This window comes from Telopea speciosissima, chromosome 11, assembly GCF_018873765.1.
Source record: "Telopea speciosissima isolate NSW1024214 ecotype Mountain lineage chromosome 11, Tspe_v1, whole genome shotgun sequence".
Taxonomy (NCBI): Eukaryota; Viridiplantae; Streptophyta; class Magnoliopsida; order Proteales; family Proteaceae; genus Telopea; species Telopea speciosissima.
The window spans coordinates 11,410,442-11,435,386 of NC_057926.1; the positions used below are offsets into that span (position 1 = coordinate 11,410,442).

The window sequence follows — 24,945 nt, forward strand, 5'->3', positions numbered from 1 at the left end:
ACATATATGGTTGGGGAATTGGGATTGTCTAAATTCTCATTTTCTGTCTTTAACAAGCGACAGGAGAAAGAAGCTCTCCATGGTTTCTCAAGGTAGAAGTTCTGCTCCAATGGAGGTCGATCCTTCCGCCCAATTAGGTCTGCTCTTTTACAATTCCCACACCCCCCCCCGCCCTTTATTGCATTTTTTTCACTGTTTGCTTCTTTTGGAACTATGCAAGTTTCATGTTTTAATCTTTGAAAATTACTCAAATTTTGATTGCTTTTAGCTTCTACTCCTATTTTCTGTGTTGTGAAGACTCAATCTGGTTTCTTCTTGGATGTTATAAAAAATAGCTCAACTACTGGTTTTAATATTTTGGATCCTCCAGTATGTATTGTTTGGATTAGCTGGGCTAGGACAGTGGAAAATCTAAAATGCTCATCCGCATAATATTGGTTCAGTTCAGTGAAAGCTCTTTGGAGAATCAGGGAACTAGTGGGGCTTCTTTTGTTATGGTTGTTTATAGCTTATTCTCTTTATTTCTGATCTATTTCTTCAATTTGGTTTTCATCTTGTGTTACTGTTAGTGAGTTGTGTGAGTACTGGACAATCATATCGTAGCTAAACAACATTTCAACAACAACAACAACAACAAAAAGGGGGTGGATTCTGTTTCTTAATCTTAAAAATAGATCAAATTGGTGCGATAGAGAAAAGATTATTGTAAAGTCAGAAGCTATTCAATTTCATCCCACTCATTTTTACAGGCAACTGGGTTTCTATTTGTTGCAGATGTCATTGTCAACTATGATAAAAGCCCTTGATTTAATCAAAAGATGATTTATGCTTTCCTGTTATACAGGATTCTGTAATCCACAGAAATAGCTCCTATTAATATAAGCCACATTAAATATGCCTATTTCTACCAAAAAAATATAAGCCACATGTTCTTTAATCAATTTAGAATAAATTACATGCACTTCCCTGGTGTTTGAAACAATAATAGAAGACCTCCGGTAGTTTCACATTGATGTATTTTCCCTTGATGGCTGACGGTGTTAGTGAAGTGTTAGTTTTGAAAGGTAAAAGACAGTTTTACCCTTTTTACATCAGTGACTTAAATTTACCATTTTACCCTTATTTACATCTTCTCCCCCAAACCAAAAACCCAAATCGATTTTTAGGGTTTTGCTACACACTATCTCCAACGGAGGTGAAAGGACCAAACCATCTCCGGCGGACCTCCCCTTGCCCAGCCACTGCGAGGGAGGAGCTCCACTCTCCATTCCAACGATCTCAAAAAGAAGCGCCCCTTCACGGACCACGACTTGGTTTCATCCTTTTCATGGTTACAATTGAATGTTTATGTCGTCTGTGTTGTTGGTGAACCCTGATTTGGTCCAGAAAGTGCGGTTGAGACCTTTGGAGGGTTGTTTCGGCCTTGAAACGACCTCGGAATGCCGAAAAATGACGGGGAACCACACCTAAGGCGTGGAGACGTGTTGGGCTCGTCAAGATCTTCGAAATGAGTACTTTTGAGCCATGTGTTATTTTTTGGTTCGACTCAGGTTTTTTGGGATTTTTTTTGGGCTAGGGGCATTTGTGTACTTTCTGGGGTTAGGTTTTTCTTATATATTGTTCTTATCTCTTTGAGATAAGGTTATGAGGGTTTGTAACATTTTCAAAGAAAATAGTGAAACCTGTTCTACTGCTCGGCCGTGGACGTAGCTTCCATCTTGGAGGTGAACCACGTAAATCTCTATGTTGTGCATTGTGTGTGCTCTATCTATTTTCTTTTTTCTTCTACAAATCGCCATTCTGGGCGTTGTTTTCTTAACAGTCTGAAGAACATTATCTCCTCTCCACCTATTTTCTTTCTTTACAATAAAATTCGACAATTTAAATTAATAAGTAAAAGAAATTTCTTTTTATTTTGATAAAACCACTAAGCAAGACCTGAAAGCTTCAAGACAATCTAAGGATGGAAGCAGTAAGAGCAGCAAAAGCTCTTCTGCTTGAAGAAGTGCAATGACTCTGTTTCATGCGAACCATTCGTGAATGCAAGTGAAGCGAATTACATTGAACACTATACATTAAGAGATAAGAGATCACTTTTGAACTCTGAAAGCTGTAAGGATTCACTCACTTTTAATCTTCTTTCATTTGAAATTCTCGAACAATCTTGTTACTTCTGTACCAATCATTAACGATTTCTTGTTTCTAAGATTTTATTTTCTCACTGTAGCGGAAATTTGAACATTTCAGTAATAATTTTTTCTGGGTTTAGTTTCAACCAAAACATGACAGCACATTAGCGTGTCAAAGCAGTAACAAAGCAATGAACAGAGACTGCACTAAAGTTTAAGAACCAAATCTGTAATCTGTAATGAACAAAGTGTTTTTCTCCATCTCTCAAATCTCTAACCTCCTCTCTAATTTTCTCTCAACCGAAACCCAGAATTTTGCCATGACCGAACCCTCTCTTCCCCTTTGTTTTTCTTCTCCTAAAAACCCAATTGAAAACCCATTCCTACCTCTCAAATCTCTAACCTCCTCTCTAATTTTCTCCCAACCAAAACCCAGAATTTTGCAATGACCGAACCCTCTCTTCCCCTTTGATTATCCTCTCCTACAAGCCCAATTGAAAACCTATTCCCATTTCTTAAATCTCTAACCTCCTCTCTAATTTTCTCTCAACCGAGACCCAGAATTTTGCCATGACCAAACCCTCTCTTCCCATTTTATTATCTTCTCCTAAAAACCGAATTGGAAACCCATTCCCAGCAGCAGAGCTCACTAGCAGATCCCCCAGTTCTCCAACAAGAAAAAGATAGATGGAGGAAGATGACAATGGAACACAAGGGTAAAATGGTCAATGTAAATTACTAAAGGGTAATATAGGGTTTTTCAAAAGTTTAATTACAACTAACGGTTTACACTTGACGGTAACGGCTTATTTGAATGACATCCAATAATCCATGGGGTGCATGTAAAATGTGAAACTAAAAGGGGATGTTCTGTTATTGTTTCAAACACCAGGAGAGGTGCATGTAATTTGCTCATTAATTTATTCCTTCTCTACAAATTGGCGCAGCCACTGTGCACGTATAGAAAACACATGGAGAAAAAATTGTCCGATACCAAGTTGAAATTTTTGGCTCTAACCCGGAACTCAATTTATAAAATTGTATTTTGTTTATTGGCCTGCCATGAACATTCTCAAACTTTCTAGTAATCTGGCAGTTCTATAACTATCAAACAAAGGGCTCTTCCATTCTTTGTTACATTGCACATAGAAGGTTTGGGTAATGTCTTACACTATAAAATGGACAGTCTTTGACTGACACTTAGTTTGCTCTCTGATATCAATTCACTTTATGAGATTAATCACAGAGAGGTGTTAGGTAGGTTAACATCTTTGATGATCTCAATCTACTTCTCATTTATTAGCAATAATTTAAAAAAATTCCAAACAATATATCAATCTGTAAATTCAGTTAATTAATGCATCTCTTATATTAAAACAAGCCTTACCTGAATTGCTTATTTGCAAAATAATACAGAGGAAGATGCATCAGCAGGACCTTTGGTTTCATTCCGGGTCAAGCTCTCCAAACTTGGTACCATGGCTTGGGAAACATATAGAAGGAAGCCAATCTCACATTGGATTCTGCTATTTATAAGCAGCGGAGCAATGCTTGTGGCTTTTCCTGTTTCCAGCCTCTTATCCCGTCTCTATTATGCTGATGGGGGAAAGAGCAAGTGGATCATCTCATGGGTGGCAGTTGCAGGTTGGCCTCTAACTGCTCTGTTCTTAGCTCCCATGTACTTTTTGGGTAAATACAAGCCTACTGCTCTCACCTACAAACTCACTCTCTCTTACATTGTGCTGGGTTTCTTAAGCGCTGCTGACAACCTTATGTATGCATGGGCCTATGCCTACCTCCCGGCGTCCACTGCTTCTCTTCTAGCCGCATCCTCCCTTGTGTTCTCAGCTTTGTTTGGATATTTTCTAGTGGGAAACAAATTAAACAGTGACACAGTAAATGCAATAGTTATCATAACTGCTGCCATGGTTATCATTGGCTTGGATTCAGGATCAGATCGATATAGCAATGTCAGCAACAGACAATATATCATGGGATTCATTTGGGACATCTTGGGATCTGCCCTCCATGGACTCATCTTTGCTCTTTCAGAGCTAGTTTTTATAAAGTTACTTGGAAGAAGATCCTTCCATGTTGTGTTGGAGCAACAGGTCATGGTTTCTCTGATTGGTTTTGTGTTTACCACGATTGGAGTCATTGCCAATAGAGATTTCCAGGAGATGAAAATGGAAGCTGGAAGTTTCAAGCATGGAGAAGCCGCTTACAATATGGTTCTCATCTGGGCTGCTATTGCTTTCCAACTGGGTGTTTTGGGTGGCACTGCTGTACTCTATTTGGCTTCCACTGTGCTGGCTGGTGTTCTAAATGCAGTAAGGGTTCCTCTAACAAGCATTGCAGCAGTTATCCTGTTTAATGACCCTATGAGTGGTTTCAAGATCCTCTCATTGATCATTACATTTTGGGGATTTGGATCATATATGTATGGTGAATCCACCTTAAGTAAAGGGTCCACATCATAATTGGTTGCCTAAATGGAAAGATGTATCATTGTTAACACTTCTGTATTATTCAGTAGGGGCTAAGGCTCCCTTTGTTATAATTTCTATTTGCATTTATGATTTTCTTAAGAAGAAATCATTTATAAGAATAAGAAAAAGTAGATTATAAAATGAGAATAGATTTGGTATACTGAATCGAGTATACGAATCTCCATCTGCACCTAATATTTTCTGTGTTGGATTCAACCTATATGAATTTCCTTAACCAGGACTTTGTCTGTTCTCCTTGTTCTTATAGATTCCACAAGAATCCTTTCCAGCCTTGTCCCCATGAAATATTCTAATCATTGCCTCTTGTTATACTCAAATATAACCAGCCAATTAAATCTCACCATGTCATCGAAGCAATCCTTTTCAGCCTTGTCTGTTCTCCTTGTTCTTATAGATCCCACAAGAATCCTTTCCAGCTTCATCTGTGAGGCAAAAAGACCTCATCCGTGAGGCGAAAAAGACCTGAGGCTATAGAAAGAAACGTTCCCGAACAGTAAACAAGAGATAGTACCTTGTCCTACTCAAGGGAAACCTTCTACATTACCATCACATAGATAACGGATAACATGAAGAAAATATTTCTTTATTTCTCAAAGATCGGCACAACTTGTAACCAAGCACGGTTTACAACAGAGAAACAGGACAAAGAAGAAAAGGGGGGGGAGGAGGCCCAAAACTCCCCGGTCGAGGGAGGTTTACAACATAGAAACAACAGCCGAGAGCACTTGGCCTCCATTGAACGCCATGACCAGCTCACCACGCACAAAAGGGAAGTAGAACCTGACTGGAACGAGAACCTGGAGAACCAGCAAGGAGGGTCCATGAGAGAGAGGCCAGATGAACCAAGCCGGATGGCGCCTTAAGGAGACTTTGCCAAATGAGAATCACCATCCATAGACTCCTGGCTCCTCTGAAGCCGGAATGGGTCCCAGTGATGAATTCCCACCGCCTGAAAGCTGAAGAGGTTGGGCAAGGAAGAGTATAGCCACCTCAAGATTCTCCACCTCTTCATACCAGTAAAATGTCGCCAAGCATCAACACAGGCATATTGGACAAGGTGGAGACATGGAGCCAACGAACATAACACGACATTCTGTGTCGTTCAAAGATCAGGACTGAAGAGGAGTAGAAAGACACCACCCGTGGAACAACACCAACAAAATAGCATCCCATATAACCCCGGAAACAACGACTGAGATAACACTAAAGTAATAGAAGGGCGTTCAAAGAAGAACAGGAGTAAGACCTTGGAAGACGCCCATAAATGCAAGCAAGGATGATAACTTGCTAACATATGAAAGTGAAAGCCAAATCTCTATTTGTAGTAGACTTAATGGCCCAAATCGAAAGCCGAATCAACGACCTGGATTTGGAGACCCTGAGAAGGTTGAGCTGACTCGTTAAAGCACCGACACTGGAATCCACGTGGCAATATCTTGTTGGAATCTCGCCCTTGCTCTCCTCAAAGTCCCAGGGATCTCGAAAAGATAAGGAAATCTTGGGAAAGTGACATTTCAGAGGGGAAGTAATCATGCCGTAAGCGCGGTAGAAAAAATATCTCACCATATCCCAGCGAAAAGGCGAAAACAATGACTAAGTTGAGTTCGAAAATTAGGACAAAGGAAATATCCATTAAATACAACAGTTTAGTTACAGGAGGACGATTAAAAAAAAACTAAGGCAACGGGAGGGGAATGCCGGCCCACTCGAAATTCGGTGATCAGGCTCAAACAACATCATAGACGAATCTAGCGCCCCTGGCGTAATTCTGGTAGGCGAAACACTACCGAACGGTGGAACTCTCGAGTTGTTCCAGAGCATGCTGGACAGCAACCCTCTACTCCGTTTCAACCCAATTACGGATGGTATCATTTACTTCCTAGGTAAATTCAAGCCATTTGGCGAGGTCCTCCGCCCGGTGGTTAGCTTTGTATAAATCAGTCTCATTGTTTGCGAAACACTCCTCCACTTTTCTCAACTTCTCCTCTAGGGATCTTGCATAAGCCATCAGAGGATCAAAGCGTGTCCTATAGTCATCCAACTGCACTTCCAACTTTGCTATATGTGCGGCGGATTCGCAAGAAATCATGTCGACATCAGGCTACTGAGTAAGGGGCATAGAAAGAGTACTAATGACATTATGATGGACATATGGAATATCATAAAAGTTGATCTCATAGATTGTCCATAGATTCCAGCTTAGGATAATTCGTTAATAATGCATTAAAAATTTATTAACCTCTTTTACTAAATTTCTGTTCAATGAACTATCAGAATTGCTAACAAAGTTGACCAAGTAGAGATCAGTGCATTACTTAGGTCAAGTTGTCAATAATGATAAAGTTTAAAAGTTAATCGATCTGCCACTAAGTTTCCATTCAATGAACCTAACAGAATTATTGAGTTTTTTTTAATATGTAATACATAAGTCCTGATGGTAATGAATGATAACTCGTAATAACCTGATGTGATAGAATGATAACTTTTGATAAACTACCACAACTATTTTATTTATGGTACAACTTAGCTTCCGTTACTCTGAGTATTATTAATATATATTTTATCTTATTCTCTTCATCTATCAAGTGTGGTGTGCGTGAGTTAGCTTAAACATCGCATTAGTGATCCTGGTGGGAGTGTGGAGTGTAGATGTACGCTCTAGTCACGTGTCTTGTGGTAAAGAAATCGGGGTGTGACAACTAGCCTTGTTGAGGTGATCTAGAAGGTCAGGTTGGCCGTGCAAAGGTGGGTGGTCTCCAGATCTGCTGGAGTTAGATCTGCTATAAACTTCTTCAGCAACGCGGTGGTACTAATGGTGGTCATGAGTCCGGCTCACAGAATGAGCATGTCGGTGTATCACATCCATCATGAGCTCAATCTTCTGCTCCATGGTGGTGAATTGACCGTTGGTCACCGAAGCATTAGGATTGAGATCTCTGACATCATGGTGAACCTCGTAGTGGTGGTTGTTTGTCCTTTGACTGCGATCTATCTCAACTTGGTCATGATTGTGAGAAGTTGTTGGGTGTCTGACGATGGGATTCTGGTTCGTAGCAAGTAGAGGGGAATTAACATTCCTTGATAGGAGCCTGGTCATCTTGTTGTTTTTGCTGATCATTGTTGATTCACAAACTTCTTTTGCTACTGCTTTTCCTTCTTGTCCCACGGTTGGCCTCAATCTGTTGCCGCTGAAATTCTCCTGCAGTGACCTGCACACAAAAAGCAAAGAAATAAAGCTGAAGAGCTAACCAGAATGGGCTCCAGGGGGGACTCTCCAATGTCTAAGTTAAACTTCAGGGAAATAGCAGTTAATTTGAGCGAAAGAGCAAAAAGAGCAATAGGCTTAAGATTGTATGATTTCACTTGTTTACTTCGAGTACTGGTGATCTATTTATAGGACGAGGAAGGAATGTTCATGAGTTCATGTAAGCATCAGGTTCACGTAGTCGTGAACTCATGCATAACATGTACTTTTGACTTTGGACGGAACATTAGAGCAGGAACTGCTAAAAAGAATTTTTCTTGTAGCTGGCGTCGTAGAGAGTCTCAGGTTGGTTGGCCTCATAAAAAGTCTTGGTCATGAATTTGGCCTTGAACTGACCATATATGGGCTTGCTTACACGGCTTCAGTCTTAAGTCTCTACCACGTGGCACCCGCTCATTGGTGAGCTAATCTTATATATATCACTCACAACTCTCTTATACCCTTTGTTTGGGCACATGTATCTCTAGTGTCAAGTTCCAGGATATAAATCTCATAAAAAGGGTTTTTTTATAATTATCACCCCAAAATCTTTCATATTTACCCCCCCCAAATTTTGAAATAACTGTTACCCTCCCATGTTGCATACTAATAACTAACTGACCCCCACCGTTACAAACCCGTAACGGAGGGAGTTAGTCGTGAGAGTATGCCGTTGTCACGGATTTTTTAGGACCAAAATGCTCTTTTGGGGGTGGTAATTGTAAAAAACTCCCACCCCATCACTGTCCCTTCTCCTCCTCCTCCTCCTCCTTCTTCTCCTTCTTCTTCTTCTTCTTCCTGCTCACATTAACCGTACGAACCTCCAAGTCATCTATGGGAAACTCCATGCTTTTAAGAAAGGAGAGATTCCAGAAAGAAGCCAGTGGAGTGAAAACCAAATTGTCTGTTATGAAGAACGTCGTCGGTCCCTTGAGAAATCCTCCGGCCTTGACATGCTATTTCATGCGTTGGAGACTTGGGATTTACAGATTGTAATAGTGAAAGATACCCTGAGTCATATGTATTCATATTTGGATTAGTGTCTGAACTGTGGATGTTATGCGGATCAAGGTCGATATTTGGGGGGAGCGGCGGTTTTCTTTTGGTGATGGTTCTCCCATTTATTTAATTTAGAGGTTGGATTTTTTTTTCTTTGTTATTTTTCATTTGCAGGATCTAATGATACAGATCACACCCGGGCCCTCGATGACACCTCGACAGCCAACGTGACTTCAGGCCCAGATCCCATGCGTTCTCCACCGAGAATTCCTACTCGTCGTTCAGTTAGACAACCTCAACGCCCTGTAGCTTTACGTGATTACGTGTAATGCACTAAGGCTATTCCCACTCATGCAATTGAGATGTGAAAGTGTGAGGGACCCACAGTCTGTTAGCAAACGTAGTATGAGTTTCCCTTCTGATGGGATATATAAGTGTAAGGTTCAGATTGGAGAGGACATAAAAGAATTAACTCCAACCTTCTCTTCTCTTTTTCTCTCTCTCGTCTTCTTCTTCTTCTTCCTCGTCTTCTTCCTCGTCTTCTCTTCTGCTCTAATTTCTCTCTCCTTTGCAGATAGTCTCGTATCATTGGTCCGACTGTCTCGGTCCTTTTCAAGCATGGTCAAGGCACGCGTCTCCGTCACCTAGATGAATCTGTCAAGGCCTTACAGACCGCGCCACCGCTCACGATGATGCTCTTCAGGAGTTGCGTACTTCCATGATTGGTCACCAAACTTCGATAGCTGATATCTCCACCCAACTAATTGTTCTCACCGGTCAGTTGGAGCAGGTCTTTCGTCTGGCTCCGGCGTCACCCGATCTACGCCCTGGTATTCTCCCCATTCCCGGTGCTCCAATCCACACCGATCCTGCTCCTGCTCCCTCGATCCAGGGCCGCACTGTTCATTTGGAATTCCCACGCTTTGTCGGCACCAATCCAACGGGGTGGATATTCAAGGCGGAGCGATTTTTCGATTATCACCGGACTCCCGATGACCAGCGATTACTGATCTCCTCCTTCCACATGGACGATGAGGCTTTACAATGGTTTCAATGGATGTATCGATCGGCTCAGTTCACCACTTGGGCGCAATTCACCAGGGCTTTGGAGGTTCGTTTTGGTCCCACTGAGTTTGATGACCCGCAGCTTCTTTGGCTAAACTCTCTCAGATTACCACCAGGGTCGGAGTACCGTCTCGCCGAGACTTTGGCCAACCGCACGACAGCCATTCCACCTTCCTTTTTGGTGAGTTGCTTTATCTCCGGCTTACGGCCGGACATTCGCAACGGTTATGGCATTCGCCTGCCATTATGTCTCACACGGTGAGTCTCGCGCCTGCAAGAGGCCAAGTTGCTTGAGCTTCGCCGCCCCGTTCGTTCGATCTGCTCGTGGTTCCTCTTCGCTACCGCACTGCTATTCCCTGTCCACGGCTCCTGCCCCCCCCATGACACTGCCACCGGCACCTTCGCGCTTCCCTATTAAGCGTTTATCTTCGACCGAGATGCAGCAGCGTCGTGATAAAGGGCTCTGCTACAACTGCGACGAGCGATTCACGATCGGCCATCGTTGCAAGAATCGTATGCTGTTTCTCCTTGAACCAGATGACGGGCCTCCCTCCGTTGTTCCCACTGAGGACTTTGTGTCCATCGAGATCCATGACACCGCCAGCCCGGACGTGGAGCCTTCCCCGGAGCTTTCGTATCACTCCTTGATTGGCAGCAACAACCCTTCTACTCTCCGGTTTACTGGCTATTTGGCTGGCTCCCCAATCCAGATTCTGGTCGACGGTGGCAGTACGCACAATTTTATACAAAGTCGCGTAGCGCGCCACCTGAATTTGCCGATTGAAGCCGCCCCTCGTATCAACGTCATGGTTGGTAGCGGTAATCGCCTACAGTGCGAAGGCATGATCAAACACTTACAGGTATCCGTTCCCCCTCGCTCCTTCGTTATTGACACTTATGTACTGCCGCTATTTGGAGCAGATTTAGTACTCGGAGTACAGTGGCTAGCCACCTTGGGTCCTGTAGTTTTTGACTATAGTGTGCCTGCACTTGAATTTCACGTTGGATCTGAGCGAATTCGTCTGACTGGAGATTCCACTTTAGTTCCTCCTCCACTGCAATATCATAGTATGCGCAGATTACTTGATACTGATTCATTGGCTGAGATTTTTTGTTTGGAATCCCAACCATTATCCCTTCCCCCAACCATTTGTGATAATGTCGCACTCAATTCTCTATTGCAACACCATGCCACTGTCTTCACCATTCCCCACTCTTTGCCCCCTCCACGTCCACAAGACCATGCCATCCACCTTCTACCTGACATCCAACCAGTAAATGTCCGTCCCTATCGGTACCCTCACTTCCAAAAGGGTGAGATTGAGAAATTAGTAGCCGAGATGCTTACCGACGGTGTTATCAGGCCTAGTACTAGCCCCTTCTCCTCACCGGTGCTCTTGGTCAAGAAGAAGGATGGCACATGGCGCTTTTGCGTCGACTATCGAGCGCTCAATGCGGTGACGATAAAGGACCGCTTTCCCATTCCCACAGTGGATGAATTACTAGATGAACTCCATGGCGCAACTTACTTCTCCAAGCTAGACTTGCGCTCGGGGTATCACCAGATTCGTATTCGTGCAGGGGATGAACATAAGACAGCATTCCGCACTCATGATGGGCATTTTGAATTTTTGGTAATGCCCTTCGGCCTTACCAATGCCCCTTCCACGTTCCAAGCAACGATGAACAGCATCTTTAAACCATTTTTGCGTCGCTTCGTTCTGGTCTTCTTTGATGACTTATTGATTTACAGCTCTTCTTGGGACTGTCATCTCCAACACTTGCATGCTGTCCTGACCACTTTGGCTGATCATAAATTGTATGCTAAGCAATCCAAATGTGCATTTGGACAGAGACAAATTGAGTATCTTGGGCATATTGTTTCAACTCAGGGAGTTCAAATGGATCCTTCGAAGATTACTGCTGTGATGGGGTGGCCCAGTCCTACGACCCTCAAAGAGCTTCGCGGCTTCTTGGGTCTCACGGGGTACTACCGCCGCTTTGTGCGGGGTTATGCTCAAATTGCTGCCCCCATGACGGACTTGTTGAAACGTGATGCCTTTATATGGAACAATGCAGCCCAGCAGGCGTTTGACGCTCTGCGGCTTGCCATGACCACTGCCCCGGTGTTGCGCCTTCCCGATTTCAGCTTGCCGTTTACAGTTGAAACCGACGCCTCCGGTGTTGGTATTGGCGCCATTCTCAGTCAAGAGCACCACCCTGTGGCTTTTTTCAGCAAGAAATTATCACCACAAATGCAATCCGCCTCGACGTATGTTCGCGAAATGTATGCCATCACTCAGGCGGTAATGAAATGGCGACAGTATCTCTTGGGTAGGCGTTTCACCATTAAGACCGATCAGCGTAGTCTTAAAGAGCTCTCCAACCAAGTGATTCAAACTCCGGAGCAGCAGCATTGGCTGTCCAAGCTCTTGGGTTTCATTTTTGATATTGTCTACCAACCGGGTAGAGAAAATACAGGGGCTGATGCGTTGTCTAGAGCCCCCCCGACCTCAAAGACCCTGCTGGTTTTTACTTGCCCAACTCTGGATTTTTTGGCCCAGTTGCGGGGGGAAGTCACCACTCACCCTGAGCTCCGAGCCATCACCGAGACGCTCGCTAAAGACCCTTCTGCATTGCCTCACTACTCTCTCCGTCAAGGGCTTCTATATTACAAACAGCGCCTCGTCCTTCCCTCGGATTCCAGCCTTTGTCGATTATTTTTAGCAGAATTCCACTCATCTCCAATTGGGGGGCATGCTGGCTTCCATCGTACTTATAGCAGAATAGCAGGGAGTTTATACTGGAAAGGCATGAGAGCCTACATAAAGCAATATATTGCCTCTTGTGCCATTTGTCAGCAAATGAAGGTGCTTACTACGTCCCCTGCCGGCTTACTCCAGCCATTGCCGATACCCGAACAAATCTGGGAAGATTTGTCAATGGATTTTATCACGGGATTGCCTTCTTCAATGGGTAAAACAGCTATACTCGTGGTGGTCGATCGCCTCTCCAAGTATGCACATTTCTGTGCTCTCCCCCCTAATTTCACAAGCACTAAAGTGGCTGAGTTGTTCACCAATCACATTACTAAACTCCATGGCATCCCACGTTCCATTGTAAGTGACCGGGACCCTCTATTTTTGAGTAATTTTTGGAAGGAATTGTTCCGTCTTCAAGGAACTACCTTGGCCATGAGCACGGCCTATCACCCGCAATCCGATGGCCAGACGGAGGTGGTCAATCGCTGTTTGGAGATGTATCTTCGGTGCTTTGTCTCGGATACCCCGAAACTGTGGGTTAAATTCCTCCATTGGGCTGAGTTCTGGTACAACACGGCATTCCACTCGACAACGGGCATGACACCTTTCGAAGCGGTTTATGGTCGCCATCCCCCGACATTACACCGCTACATTCACGACGGTTCTGGGAATGAGGCCGTCAATCATGAGTTACGTTCCAGGGATGAAACACTTCGGGCACTCAAGCTCAACCTTGCCCGTGCGCAAGCTCGCATGAAAACACAGGCTGATAAGGGGCGTACTGACCGTGAATTCTCTGTGGGTGATTGGGTATTGGTCAAACTCAAACCATATCGCCAGCAATCTCTTGCTCACAGAGCTCATCAGAAGCTTGGGCGTCGATATTTTGGGCCTTTCATGGTTCTGGCCCGGATTGGTAAGGTAGCATATAAGTTGGATCTGCCATCCACAGCTCGTCTGCACCCGGTCTTCCATGTATCGCTTCTTAAGGGCTTCATGGGATCTCCTCCGACTCAGCCAGCGACCGTCCCAGCCCTATTCACTCAACCAGATGCTCAACCCGTTCCTAAAGCCATCTTGAATTTTCGTACGTTGGTAAGTCATGGCCGGTCAGTTCGTCAGGCACTTGTGCAGTGGGAAGACTTGCCTCTAGAAGATACCTCTTGGGAGGATATCTCTCTCCTTCACAGGTTGTTTCCCCAATTGAACCTTGAGGACAAGGTTCGTGTCGGAGAGCATAGCAATGATACAGATCACACCCGGGCCCTCGATGACACCTCGACAGCCAACGTGACTTCAGGCCCAGATCCCATGCGTTCTCCACCGAGAATTCCTACTCGTCGTTCAGTTAGACAACCTCAACGCCCTGCAGCTTTACGTGATTACGTGTAATGCACTAAGGCTATTCCCACTCATGCAATTGAGATGTGAAAGTGTGAGGGACCCACAGTCTGTTAACAAACGTAGTATGAGTTTCCCTTCTGATGGGATATATAAGTGTAAGGTTCAGATTGGAGAGGACATAAAAGAATTAACTCCAACCTTCTCTTCTCTTTTTCTCTCTCTCGTCTTCTTCTTCTTCTTCCTCGTCTTCTTCCTCGTCTTCTCTTCTGCTCTAATTTCTCTCTCCTTTGCAGATAGTCTGTATCAATCTGCCCTACGACGAATCACTTCATGGTTTTGGAGCGATTTCTGGATGTCGAAGTCCGTAGAAGATTTGATGGTGCCGTCTCGTGTGAGACTCTCGTTGTTACCCCAAATAGTTCGACGTTGGACTACCGAGATCATTGACGCTGGTACGAGTTTTTTCAAGGTATATGTCGATCGGTTGTGAAAATTTGTAATTCACGGCACAGCGATGTTACAGTTTGTCCAGGGAATAGGTAGAGAGAGATGATTGAGGGGAGAGTCGTGAGGTTGCTAAAAGATGTAAAAGAGATCGGGGCATAGCCAAGGGCATGTATCGAATCCCCTTGGTCATCGGACCTTTGCCATGTTAGGTGCGCTTGCTTGGCAGGTCAAGAAAAAAATAATAACTTCTACGCCACACGGAAGGAGGAGGCTGTTCAGATTCTTTATCTATTAGCTCCACCATGATTTCAAATTTCAATAGAGAGAGAGAGAGAGCAATGCAATTCAATTCAATTCAATTCGTGTGAACTTACATGGTATCGGGGTATTGGAGCCTTCTGCTCCAACGAACTGCTGAACCATCTTCTCAATATTTTCCCCTGCTCCTACGAATTTCCACAGATCACAACACCAAACCTGCAACTGTGAAATCCACATCTCCTGCTGCATACCCACCATAAAACATCCATCACTTCCATCGTAACCCACCCTCCCGACCTGCAAAACCCATATCCCGTGCATAACCGCCATCATCGCTTCATCCCCAATCGCCTAAACCCCAACCCTGCCATCTCTCAAACCCAATCTTCATCCCTAAAACTCAACTCCACTACTTCCCTGCCATCATTACCTTATCATCCACGGCTTTTTAGGAAGCTGGAGTACGTCAGGTGGTGATGGCGTCATCGATCGGGGCGGTTGGGGTTGCAGAGGATGAAGAAGAAGAAAGAGAAGAAGAAGGAGGAGGAGGAGGAGAAGGGACGGTGATGGGGTGGGAGTTTTTTTACAATTACCACCCCAAAAGGGTATTTTGGTCTTAAAAAATCCGTGACAACGACACACTCTCACGACTAATCCTCTCCGTTACGGGTCTGTAACGGTAGGGGCCAGTTAGTTATTAGTATGCAACATGGGAGGGTAATAGTTGTTTCAAAGTTTTTGGAGGGATAATAGTAAATATGAAAGATTTTGGAGTGGTAATTGTAAAAAACCCTAAAAAAAAAAGGGGAAATTTCACGGACACCCCTAAAAGTATTTAATATATCCGAAATTTACCATACTTCGTCAAAATGGCAAACTTCCCCTTGACGTTAAGCAGGGTGACCTCCCAAAGATAAAATGTCGATTTTACCCTCTTAGTATCACCCAAAGAAGAAAATGACGATTTTACCCTCTTGGAAAAATTACTAGGGCAAGATCAGATTCTTCCCATTGGAGAAGAACAACCACCGTGGGCATTTTCATCTCCGACGTTGGTTGGCACGAAGAGCGTTTAGGGTTCTTCATCTTCAACATTCGCAGAAGGGTTTTTTTTTAACCTAGCATTCTTCTTCCTCATTTCACATTTTCTTCTCACCCTTTTACTCCTCCCAAATTCCCACTCTATAAGCGGCGGCGGCGGCGCTTGGGCTTGCCTGCTGCCATATTCCAGAGAGCAGCAACCGGTGCAAGGGCCAGAGTAGCATCGGCGCAGCTTCTTCCAATTCCAGAATTCCTTCGAGCAGCAGCTACAACGTGCAACTTCCAGGTCTTCCAAGCTGCAGCCACCTTAGGGAAATAGGTTAGATTCTTAAACCCTATTTCACTCTCTGCTCAAGGCAGATTGGTTTCTTGTTTGATTTTAGAATTTTTAGGAAGAGAAAAACAGAAAAAAAAGAAACGGAAAAGGGTAAAAGAATTGGAAATTTTCCCATTTTCAGGCTGAATAGTTGCAGAGAAGGTGGGAATCGAGCGATCAAAGACTGTTTCAGTGTTTATTTAGAATGATAAATCTGCGAGATTGAAGCTGGTCGGACCCCAGTTCTTAGTTAAAATTTTAAATTAGAATTCTCAAATATCTTTTTTTTTCTTTTCGCTTTTTTTAAAACCCCTTTGCCTTCCGTCGATCTTCAACAGAGCTTTAATGGCGGAAAAGTTGCAGTCATTTTTTTACCAATCCATGTTTAGCAAGCTTCTATCCTTAGAGTCTCCAACAGAGCTTTAATGGCAGAATAGTTGCAGTTGTTCTCTGACCAATCCATCTGTAGCAAGTTTTTATCCTTAGAAACTCCAACAAAGCTCTAATGGCAGCAACAACGTCTGAAGTTGCAGTAGCAATAACAATAGCGGAAAGTGGATATTGGCCCTTAGTTGTAGACGAAGGTTCTATAGAAATCTGAAAGAAAAAAAAAACAAATCCTAACCCTAGATCGAGAGATCGATAAACAACAAGAGAGATTTGAGAATGAGTTTTTTTGTTTACGGGTTCTTGGCTGAAGCTCCTCGAGGATGATGTCAAGTTCGAGGCCGAGAAGCTCGAGAAGATCTGAATCTGTAAACGAATGATTTTGGCCCCCAGAAAAATCTGCTTTTTTTTTTTCTTCTAAGCAGGCGTTGGATTATCAACCAGGGAGGTCCAGACGAGATCCTTCAACTCCGGTCTAAGCTCTTTAGAACAAGAGGGTTTTACCCTTAAGGGTATTATGGTACATTTAACCCTTCTATGGAATTTGGCCATTATGAAAAAACTAACAGCAACTTAATGCCAAGAGCCTGACGGAGTGGACTAAGTTCATATTTCTTCATAAAATAAAGGTAGTCTATGCCTTTTTTACGAAGTATGGTAAATTTCGGATATATTGGATACTTTTAATGGGTGTCCATGAAATTTTCCCTTAAAAAAAAAAGTTATGAAACATCAACAAGGTTTGTCCCAAGGACGATTTTCTGCACAATACTCTTAAACAATTTAATGCTCTATGCACAACACTTTTGAGGAAAATATTGCTGAAGGGAGACAATCGGCGGTCTGAAATAGATGTGGGCCCATCCTCGCGGTCCATAAGTTGTAACTTGTAAACCGCTGGAACATATCCGTCAAGGCCTTAAATTGTTAATTGGCTCTAGCAGAGAACAATAGTGGGGCATTTCCCCGGCTATTCCTCGATATACAATGCCGCATAAGTGTAAATTCCCGGGCCCAAGCTTCTCAGCCTTTCATTCGTTCGCCCAATTCACATATCTTTCCTCCAGAAGAGATGTGTGGTCAAGTACTCCGTCTCACTTTCTACAAATCTAGGTTCAGAAGTTGCAAATGTTCACTTATTCCCAGAAGCAACTGGATCAACCAAGAAATGGGCTGGTGAAAGAATTTGAGTCAGTCAATTTGCCAGTTAAAGCTAGCATTCAAGCATCAGCTTCAAAGACGAATTCGTTACTACTACAAGACGAAGGAGAATCAGTAGTAACATCAGAGACAAGCAGTTGTATCTTGCCTCACGTTCGACGATTGTGCTTGAGCCATATGCCCCAGTCAATGCACTCGAGACTGTTAAATAAGTCAGCATCGACCATGCTTACCTCATCAATGACCAATGACTTTGCTCTTGCCCCATCTCTAGGAGGCATCTACACCAGTTAAGGCAGTAACGTAAACGTGTTTAAGACCATTTATGTGCTTTAGGAACTCGATGAAGAGATGGAGCAACATGATCCTCTCCGTTCCAGTGGAACATGTGATGAAAGACAGAATCACTGGCGGCGGCTTTCAAGACTTGTGAAGTTGTGAGTCTGATCTGTCAAGGGCAAGGTTCTTGGGTTCCCATTGCCGATCTGGTGCTTGTGATTGTTCCTACCTTTGCATGTCGAAAGGCACCTTGGACTTGCAGTGGGTTTGCCTTTGGCATTACCAGTTTGCATCTACTACTGCCGCTGAAGTTCCGAAATCTGGTTGCAATAACTCATCTTGTGACTGTCTGCCTGTGAAAGGAGCGGGCAATGCATAGAGGACACGAGAAATTCATAACCAGATGAATTTATGAGAAATAAGGGTCAGAAATCATACCAAATGCCTGCAAACATAGAAATGAGTCAGATACATTGAAATACCAAAGAATGCCTTAATCTTTGGTTTCACCTCTTTTGGGTCAATGATTTTGGGGAGGTAGACCCTCATTCTTTAGCACCACATTCCAAGAATAGAATGGATATATCACCTCACAACCGCACAAGCAGGCATCTACAATATATGTACATGTTTTCTAGAGTTTCAGACTTCAAACGCATTAGTCTCTCCAATCAGCACTGGTTTATTTAATAAGGCATCCAAGTACAGGGCATTTTAGAGTGTTTTAAGAGACAATGAACAAGTAAACAAATTTATTTCTAGGCTGGCCTGGACATCATCTTACTACATTTGGATGGCAAAAGAAAGGAAGGCTTCAGTCCAGGCGCCGGAGCAGATATTGAACTTGAACAACCTTGGTTAGAGGCATCACCCATTCTCCATAGAGGCGAGAAACTATGGATGGATCGATCTTGTACTTCCCTTTGTCCCCTTTGTCATCGAGGCTCACATCTTGCCCAAACACCTTGGCCTTCTTCTCAACCCTCCTCTTCACCATCTCTTCGACACTCTCAAATGTCAACAGTTTCATCAAAGCATCACTGTCCTGTGAGGGGACCAAAAACAATAATCACCACCACCAAACAGATCACCATCTGATTTTATGCTTAATTAGTAATAAATGCCATAGTTGCAGTACCTGAGCACGTATTGCAGGCCCATAGTCCTGTGGAGCATCTCTGAACTTGACCTCAGCTACAAATTTCCCATAGTGGATCCGTCTAGACAGGGCCTGGTAAATTTACTCATCCATAATCAGTATAGAACACATACGTGAGTGTTCCTTAGATGATATCTTCATTCTTACCTGCAAACAGTCCAGATCAGATGCTGCAGTGGGACCATAGTTTCCATCATTGCCTTCAGCAACAAATAGAGGAAGAAGTTGATTGAAATACATATCCCATATATTCTTATTTATATTGATGGAAGCCCCGGCAGCATGCAATACCTACATTCCACAAACCAAGTTTGTCTAAAAGATTCAACTAGGGGAACCCTTTCTCTTGACGGTTTGGGTGAAGAGGCTGCTGACCTGTGGGTAGTTGTAAGGGGTCACCACTGGCATCGGTAAATCATCTGGGAAGAAAGGATGTTCTTCAGGACTTTCATATCTACCAATCTGGAAATATTAGAAAAATCCTGCATATGTTATCTGCTGGTCAATTGTCATCTAATTCACAAATCAGCATTCCCCAATGTCGAAATTTTTTTGTACAACACATGAATATGGTCTTCTAGCATTTGTCCAAACTCAAGACAGGCATGGCAAAGGACATGGGTCGGTCATCTACAAGTTGATACCATGGTAGTTGGTACATTATCTCTTTCCATGTCTATCAGTATCTCTAAATGAAGGAAACTATGAATAATATATTTTATTGATCTGAAAATAAAAACATTGTCAAGGAACTTAAAAGAGTTCTGTGCTTCAATCATGAACGAGTTAAGCTCACAGTGCTAAACGTTTTCTTCTGTTCTGCTACTGTTTTTTTCCTGTGAGGTAGACACAGAATAATTGAAGAAGAAATGAAAGAAAGAAAGGTAGAACATCCTGTTCTCTCAGTCTTTTGATCTTTTACTGTTTCCACATTTTTTACTTCTATCTCCCAATTCAAATCACACAAAGGGTAGCTTCTATATGAGTGGGATACAACCAATCCAGGGAAGATGACCAACCAGTAAGAAAAAGCTTCAAAACCATATGCACTGGATACAACCAATGCCAGGGAAGATGACCAACCAGTAAGGAAAAGGTTCAAAACCATATTCACATGAAAGTTAAATTACCTCACCGATTTAGATAATCAAAAGGAAACAAATGAACAAAGCACTTTGAGAAACCCCAAATCAAAGGAGAAGAATCAAGAAGGACCTTTAACATAAAAAAACCCACTTGAGAAAATCAATATAAAAAAATCACAAAATTACAGATTCTTAAAGATCTCAAACAACCTGTTAAGATGAGAATCACCTAGCAGGGAAAGAAAAAACGATAGGTTCTCGAGGGGGAAAACAAGTGAGCCAAATGAATCCATCTCAAATATTGAATAACAACAGAGAAATTAAGAGGAAAAAAAAACGAAGATAAAAGAGAAGAAAAGCGTGAAAGACCTTGGCTTGTATCGCCTCTGTTTCTTTGACGACATTCTGAACCAAAGATCCACAAAACCCTGGAATATTCAATGAAGATTCATTGTAAGCCGGAGAATTAAGCGGAAATTTTGCCCTCTCGATGAGACTGAAGACAATTGTATCTTCCTGTCTAATCAAAGACTGCCTAACCGATTCAAGAGTCAATACGTCTGTCGAAGAATCAAGAGTTTCATTCTTTGTAAACCTGCAACAGCAACTCAAAACGATTAAAAAGACCAAAGCAGAACGAAACACAGATTTCATCTCCATTACGTTTCGGTAAAGAAGAAGCAAACCTGGCAGACTCGTCAGAAGACGCACCAGCGGTAGCCATGAAAGGAGCAGTGATTCAAGGCCGAGTAATGTACACGGTTTTTCTTTCCACTTTTCCAGCTTTGGGACTCTGCGAGCGTTCTCTCCTAATTCTCGGGTGTTTCTTTCCACTTTTCCAGTTTTTGCCAGACTTCTGTCCTAATTTTCATGTGGTGCTTAGATCTAGATCGTACAATAAATTGACCCCATCTTGGATGTCCATTGAACGGTCAGGATGCAAAAGCATTTCAATTTCTGTGATATCATTCTTCCCTTGGGCCTTGGAGGCATGTTGGGGAAGGAGGGAGATACCTTACTTGACAGGTTCAAAACCACAAAGCTCAAACGAGGTTTCCAAGTAAATGGGGACAGAGAATATTAATGTTATCACAACCGCTGATATTTTGATTGATTAGTTGAGTCACAACCGTTGATTTGTTTGTTGTTATATGTAAGAAATATGATAGTAACGTGTGTAACTCTAGGCTTGAAAGTATTAGGAAGTGTCTGGTTCGGTTGTTTTGCAGAATTAGATTCTAATTCTGGATCAGGTTCTCTAAAATCAGGTTTTGTGGATTCGTAATTTTGAAATTTAATTGTTTAGTTACTCCTATTATGTAACATGATTCTTCATGAATAACTGTTTGGTTACCCTGATTCTGTGTCTTAATTTTTTCTGAAATACTATTTAGTTACCTTGAGTCTGTCATGTGGATTCTGTTGAATCTATATGAATAAGCATTTGGTTACCTTGAGTCTGTGACTTGGATTTATCCTGAAGCTATCTAAATAACCGTTTTTTACATCTTCTTTTCCCATATCATCTTTGGATTTTTCATCTTATACAAGCAAACATATATAATATGGAAATTTCAATTCGTTTCCCTTTCTCAGTTGAAAGGCTCTCAATCTCAATGAGAGACTTGAGAGATCAAAATTTCTATCTAACAGTAATTCACAACTGTTACAAATGGATGGTAAGTTCCTTATCTGATAAATAGAGAAAGAATAAGGTTGGACCTTTTTCCCCTTCTTAATGCTTGGTCAGCCTTGTACGTGATCCATGTGTTCCATTGTGCTGTGCACACAGATGGGTTTGTTAATCGCTTTCTTGATTGGTTGGTAAACCAGGGTGCAGTGAACTGGGTTCTCTTACAGTGAACAATGGTAGAATTGAAATGGCAGAAACAGATCCATTTGAAACAAAACAATGATTTATAGATGATGTCATTACCTTGCAATCCAACATAAATAAATAAAAAATATGAATAGAGTCTATCACAATCACTTAATTCTTACTTCTAATTGAAGTTAAGCTTTTGAACACCGTCAATGACATCATTTTGTGATCCATATATCCCAAAGAAAGAAATTGATGTGTGAGAGAGACAAAGATAATGGAAAACACCACTTGAAATTGTCTAGATTATTGTCATAACTAACTATGTTATGAACAATTGAATAAAAAGGGCCTTGGTGGATTAGAACCACCATCCCTGGAACATGCTCATGTTCCAAGTGCTCTACCAATTTGAGCTAAAGACCCATCAAGTGGAGCTTGGAATTTACAAATAACCATGAGACCTTGCCACAAAACCTTGACATTCATGATGTTGGGAAGACACAGTCCTAAAGTTCTAGAATCCGATATATACAATCAGGTATAATTCAGTGGAGTGTAATTTATGAACCAAGTAATATATAGGAAACAATAGCAATTGATTCCATTCCAAATTCTTAAGACTTAGCGAACCAAACACTTCCTTAGATGTTTAGAGGTCTGGTTATTTCGCATGTTATTGTTTTGGGCAAGAGAACGCTACCCGGTCGTGTAGCCCTGCACCAAATGGTAGCCAATGAATGTTTGTACAAAGGCATTGACTTAAATGTGATTTTTTATTTCACTCGAGGTGGGTAACTTTTTTAAGTGAGAGGGATCGGTAATAGTGAGGGCTTGATAGGAGCTTTCATGGGTATTGACTGAAGAGTGTTCACGTCATCAAATGAGGATAGAAAGGAAAGAAATATTTTTTTGGGAAAGACAACGCTATCTAGTTGAGGCACACCGAAAACAGGTTATAGGTCTATCTTTCTCTCTCAACAATTAGCTGACGGCAAGGAACGAAAGAAGAAAAGGAACGTTTTAACTAAGTTAAGCCCGTGCGTCAGATTGATCATACGTGTATGGATATGTAGAAAGGGGTGCTCCTAGGTGAGTGTTCACGTACGTGAGTGTAAGTGAACAACTCACAACCATTCAGATGGAATATTCCCACAGAATAGATTCCATCTGAATAGCTGTGAGTTGTTCATGTATGCTCACGTACATGAACATTCCCTGCATGTTGTGTAGGGTGTGTGATTGTTTGCAAGAATGGATTTCTCGTCAAGTCAATTTGGGGTGGGGCACTTATCAAAAAAAAAAAAAAAATTTGTGGTGGGGGTGTGGACACACATGGGTGAATTCAGGTAATGACCACAGGGGAGAAACCATAAGGGAATTGTACCTAGTCTAGTGAAACTCCCTCCCCCATGGTATTAGTGCATGATATCGGAACGGGTATCAACAACACGCAAAATCGATACGATATCAATACGGTATCAGCCGAGATCAGTTGTATCAGACAAAATTACCCCTGAATTTCCTTAAAAATGAGTTTTCTGACCATTTTACCCCTTGTCCGTACCATGCTCCCGATACTGTATCGGCACAGTAACGATATTGGTGACTAGCAAATCGTATCGGGCGATACGATACCGATACATAGAACCATGCCCTCCACCCCCTCTCTTTTATCTTTTAAGGAAGTGGTGCAATTAAAAAAGAAAGTATATATTAAGTAATTAAAAATAACGGCTGTACAATATTCTTTGATAACTATATCTGCTCTTGGTGAACATACATATATTTAGCAAGAGCACAAAGTAAAGAGAAGATTAGAACATCAGGATTGAAAACAAAAAGCCTAGAGTTCAAGGCTATGTGGGCTGTAAGACTAGATTATAATAACGGTAGCTGGCGGACTGATATGTAGGGTGTTGCGTCAAGAAATCTTCGGCAGGTCCTTCGGGTGCCGTAACCTACAAAAGGATGTCAGGGACAAGGGAGAACCGGTGTGGCTCCGGCTTAGGACTCTCCGATGCCTAAGTTAGATCTCTCTCAGCAACAGATGAATTATTCAACATGATTAATGGGTTTGGAATACCTGAGTATTTATAGTTGAGTATAACGGTGTGGAGAGTCCTCATCGGTGATGAATGTGCTATGCAGGGTAGATTATCACGTAGTAGAGTTGTACTTGGAATAGTTCCTTGTGAAATGTAGAGTCCTAGTAGGGAAGAGGTTCCCTAAGTTTCTTCTCATGTTTAAGTTTGGTTAGGCTTATACCTCTTTGGGATAGTCCTCCCTTTGCTATACTTTAGTTATGATCTCTTAGTGGTAGGATAATGTAGATCTTGCCGATGACATCATGGTTGGACCCGTGGCTTGCATGGTAGACTTGGCCTTTGGGATGGCCTCTTGGATCCTATTCCTCTTGGGTTACCGAACTGGTTCTGTCGCGGCTGATCTTGAGCTAGCCTCCTCTTCGGGGCCAGGACACGTGCCATCTCGGGATTGGCCCGCATATTTTTGGTTTATCACTTGCCCCCCCACTCTCTTGGAGCGGAGTGCTCAAGAGAGTAGCATCTGTGTTGTAGTTTTCAATCTGGTGAAGGCTTATTGCAAATAAAGCTTCTTAGAGGGAGCTTTGTGATGACCATCTGTGACCGTTGGATGAACTTTGTTTTTTGGAGTAGATGGCTTCTTCCCCTCTTAGTAAGTGGGAGAGGTAAGGGGTTCAACCCCCCCCCTCCCACTACACTTTTTAACCTCTTCCTTTTTTTTTTGCCCACTTTTTCTATTTCTTCTCTTCACTTTCTTGCTTTTTACTTTTTCCTCATTCTCTCTCTTCCTTGAAGCTCTACCCATCTTCACTCCTTTTTACTAAGTCCACTTTTCTTGCCTCCCAAGTGTTTGACTTTTTACCTCTTTGAGAGAAATTATTTTTCTTTG

At 42.6% G+C, this 24,945-nt stretch overlaps 2 protein-coding genes and 1 long non-coding RNA gene across 6 annotated transcripts; 1 reads left to right on the forward strand and 2 right to left on the reverse strand.

The window, feature by feature from the left end:
- Window positions 1-18,596, forward strand: LOC122646128 (probable purine permease 5). Of its 3 annotated transcripts, XM_043839618.1 has the most exons (4): window positions 1-137; window positions 3,546-4,639; window positions 10,228-10,232; window positions 18,586-18,596. In XM_043839618.1, exons 1-2 carry the CDS (start codon window positions 80-82, stop codon window positions 4,607-4,609), a joined length of 1,122 nt encoding a protein of 373 aa, XP_043695553.1. In that variant the 5' UTR covers window positions 1-79; the 3' UTR covers window positions 4,610-4,639; window positions 10,228-10,232; window positions 18,586-18,596. The 3 variants fall into 3 exon arrangements, with proteins under 3 accessions (XP_043695553.1, XP_043695554.1, XP_043695552.1); XM_043839619.1 differs by lacking the exons at window positions 10,228-10,232; window positions 18,586-18,596 and having other exon boundaries at window positions 3,546-3,818; window positions 3,933-4,702; XM_043839617.1 differs by lacking the exons at window positions 10,228-10,232; window positions 18,586-18,596 and having other exon boundaries at window positions 3,546-4,702.
- LOC122646130 lies at window positions 14,605-24,686 on the reverse strand. Its single transcript, XR_006330565.1, has 4 exons — window positions 24,673-24,686; window positions 18,292-18,294; window positions 17,273-17,278; window positions 14,605-14,745 (listed from the first exon to the last, which is right to left on the reverse strand). It is a non-coding gene; the product is annotated as an uncharacterized LOC122646130 (long non-coding RNA).
- LOC122646129 (chorismate mutase 2) lies at window positions 18,515-20,864 on the reverse strand. Of its 2 annotated transcripts, XM_043839622.1 has the most exons (6): window positions 20,559-20,864; window positions 19,480-19,566; window positions 19,252-19,395; window positions 19,084-19,176; window positions 18,742-18,990; window positions 18,515-18,692 (listed from the first exon to the last, which is right to left on the reverse strand). In XM_043839622.1, exons 1-5 carry the CDS (start codon window positions 20,847-20,849, stop codon window positions 18,760-18,762), a joined length of 846 nt encoding a protein of 281 aa, XP_043695557.1. In that variant the 5' UTR covers window positions 20,850-20,864; the 3' UTR covers window positions 18,515-18,692; window positions 18,742-18,759. The 2 variants fall into 2 exon arrangements, with proteins under 2 accessions (XP_043695557.1, XP_043695555.1); XM_043839620.1 differs by having other exon boundaries at window positions 18,515-18,990.
- Window positions 24,687-24,945: the final 259 nt, after the last annotated feature.

Bases quoted from the DNA above. Each gene is read 5' to 3' on its own strand.
- LOC122646129 (XM_043839622.1), bottom strand. From the start codon at position 20,849: ATGGAGATGAAATCTGTGTTTCGTTCTGCTTTGGTCTTTTTAATCGTT. The intron at 19,396-19,479 runs GTCAGCAGCCTC...TGTGGAATGTAG, and splicing joins CCCCTTACAACTACCCACAG to GTATTGCATGCTGCCGGGGC. The intron at 18,991-19,083 runs GTACTGCAACTA...GTCCCCTCACAG, and splicing joins GGCCTGCAATACGTGCTCAG to GACAGTGATGCTTTGATGAA.
- LOC122646128 (XM_043839618.1), top strand. From the start codon at position 80: ATGGTTTCTCAAGGTAGAAGTTCTGCTCCAATGGAGGTCGATCCTTCC. The intron at 138-3,545 runs GTCTGCTCTTTT...AAAATAATACAG, and splicing joins CGATCCTTCCGCCCAATTAG to AGGAAGATGCATCAGCAGGA.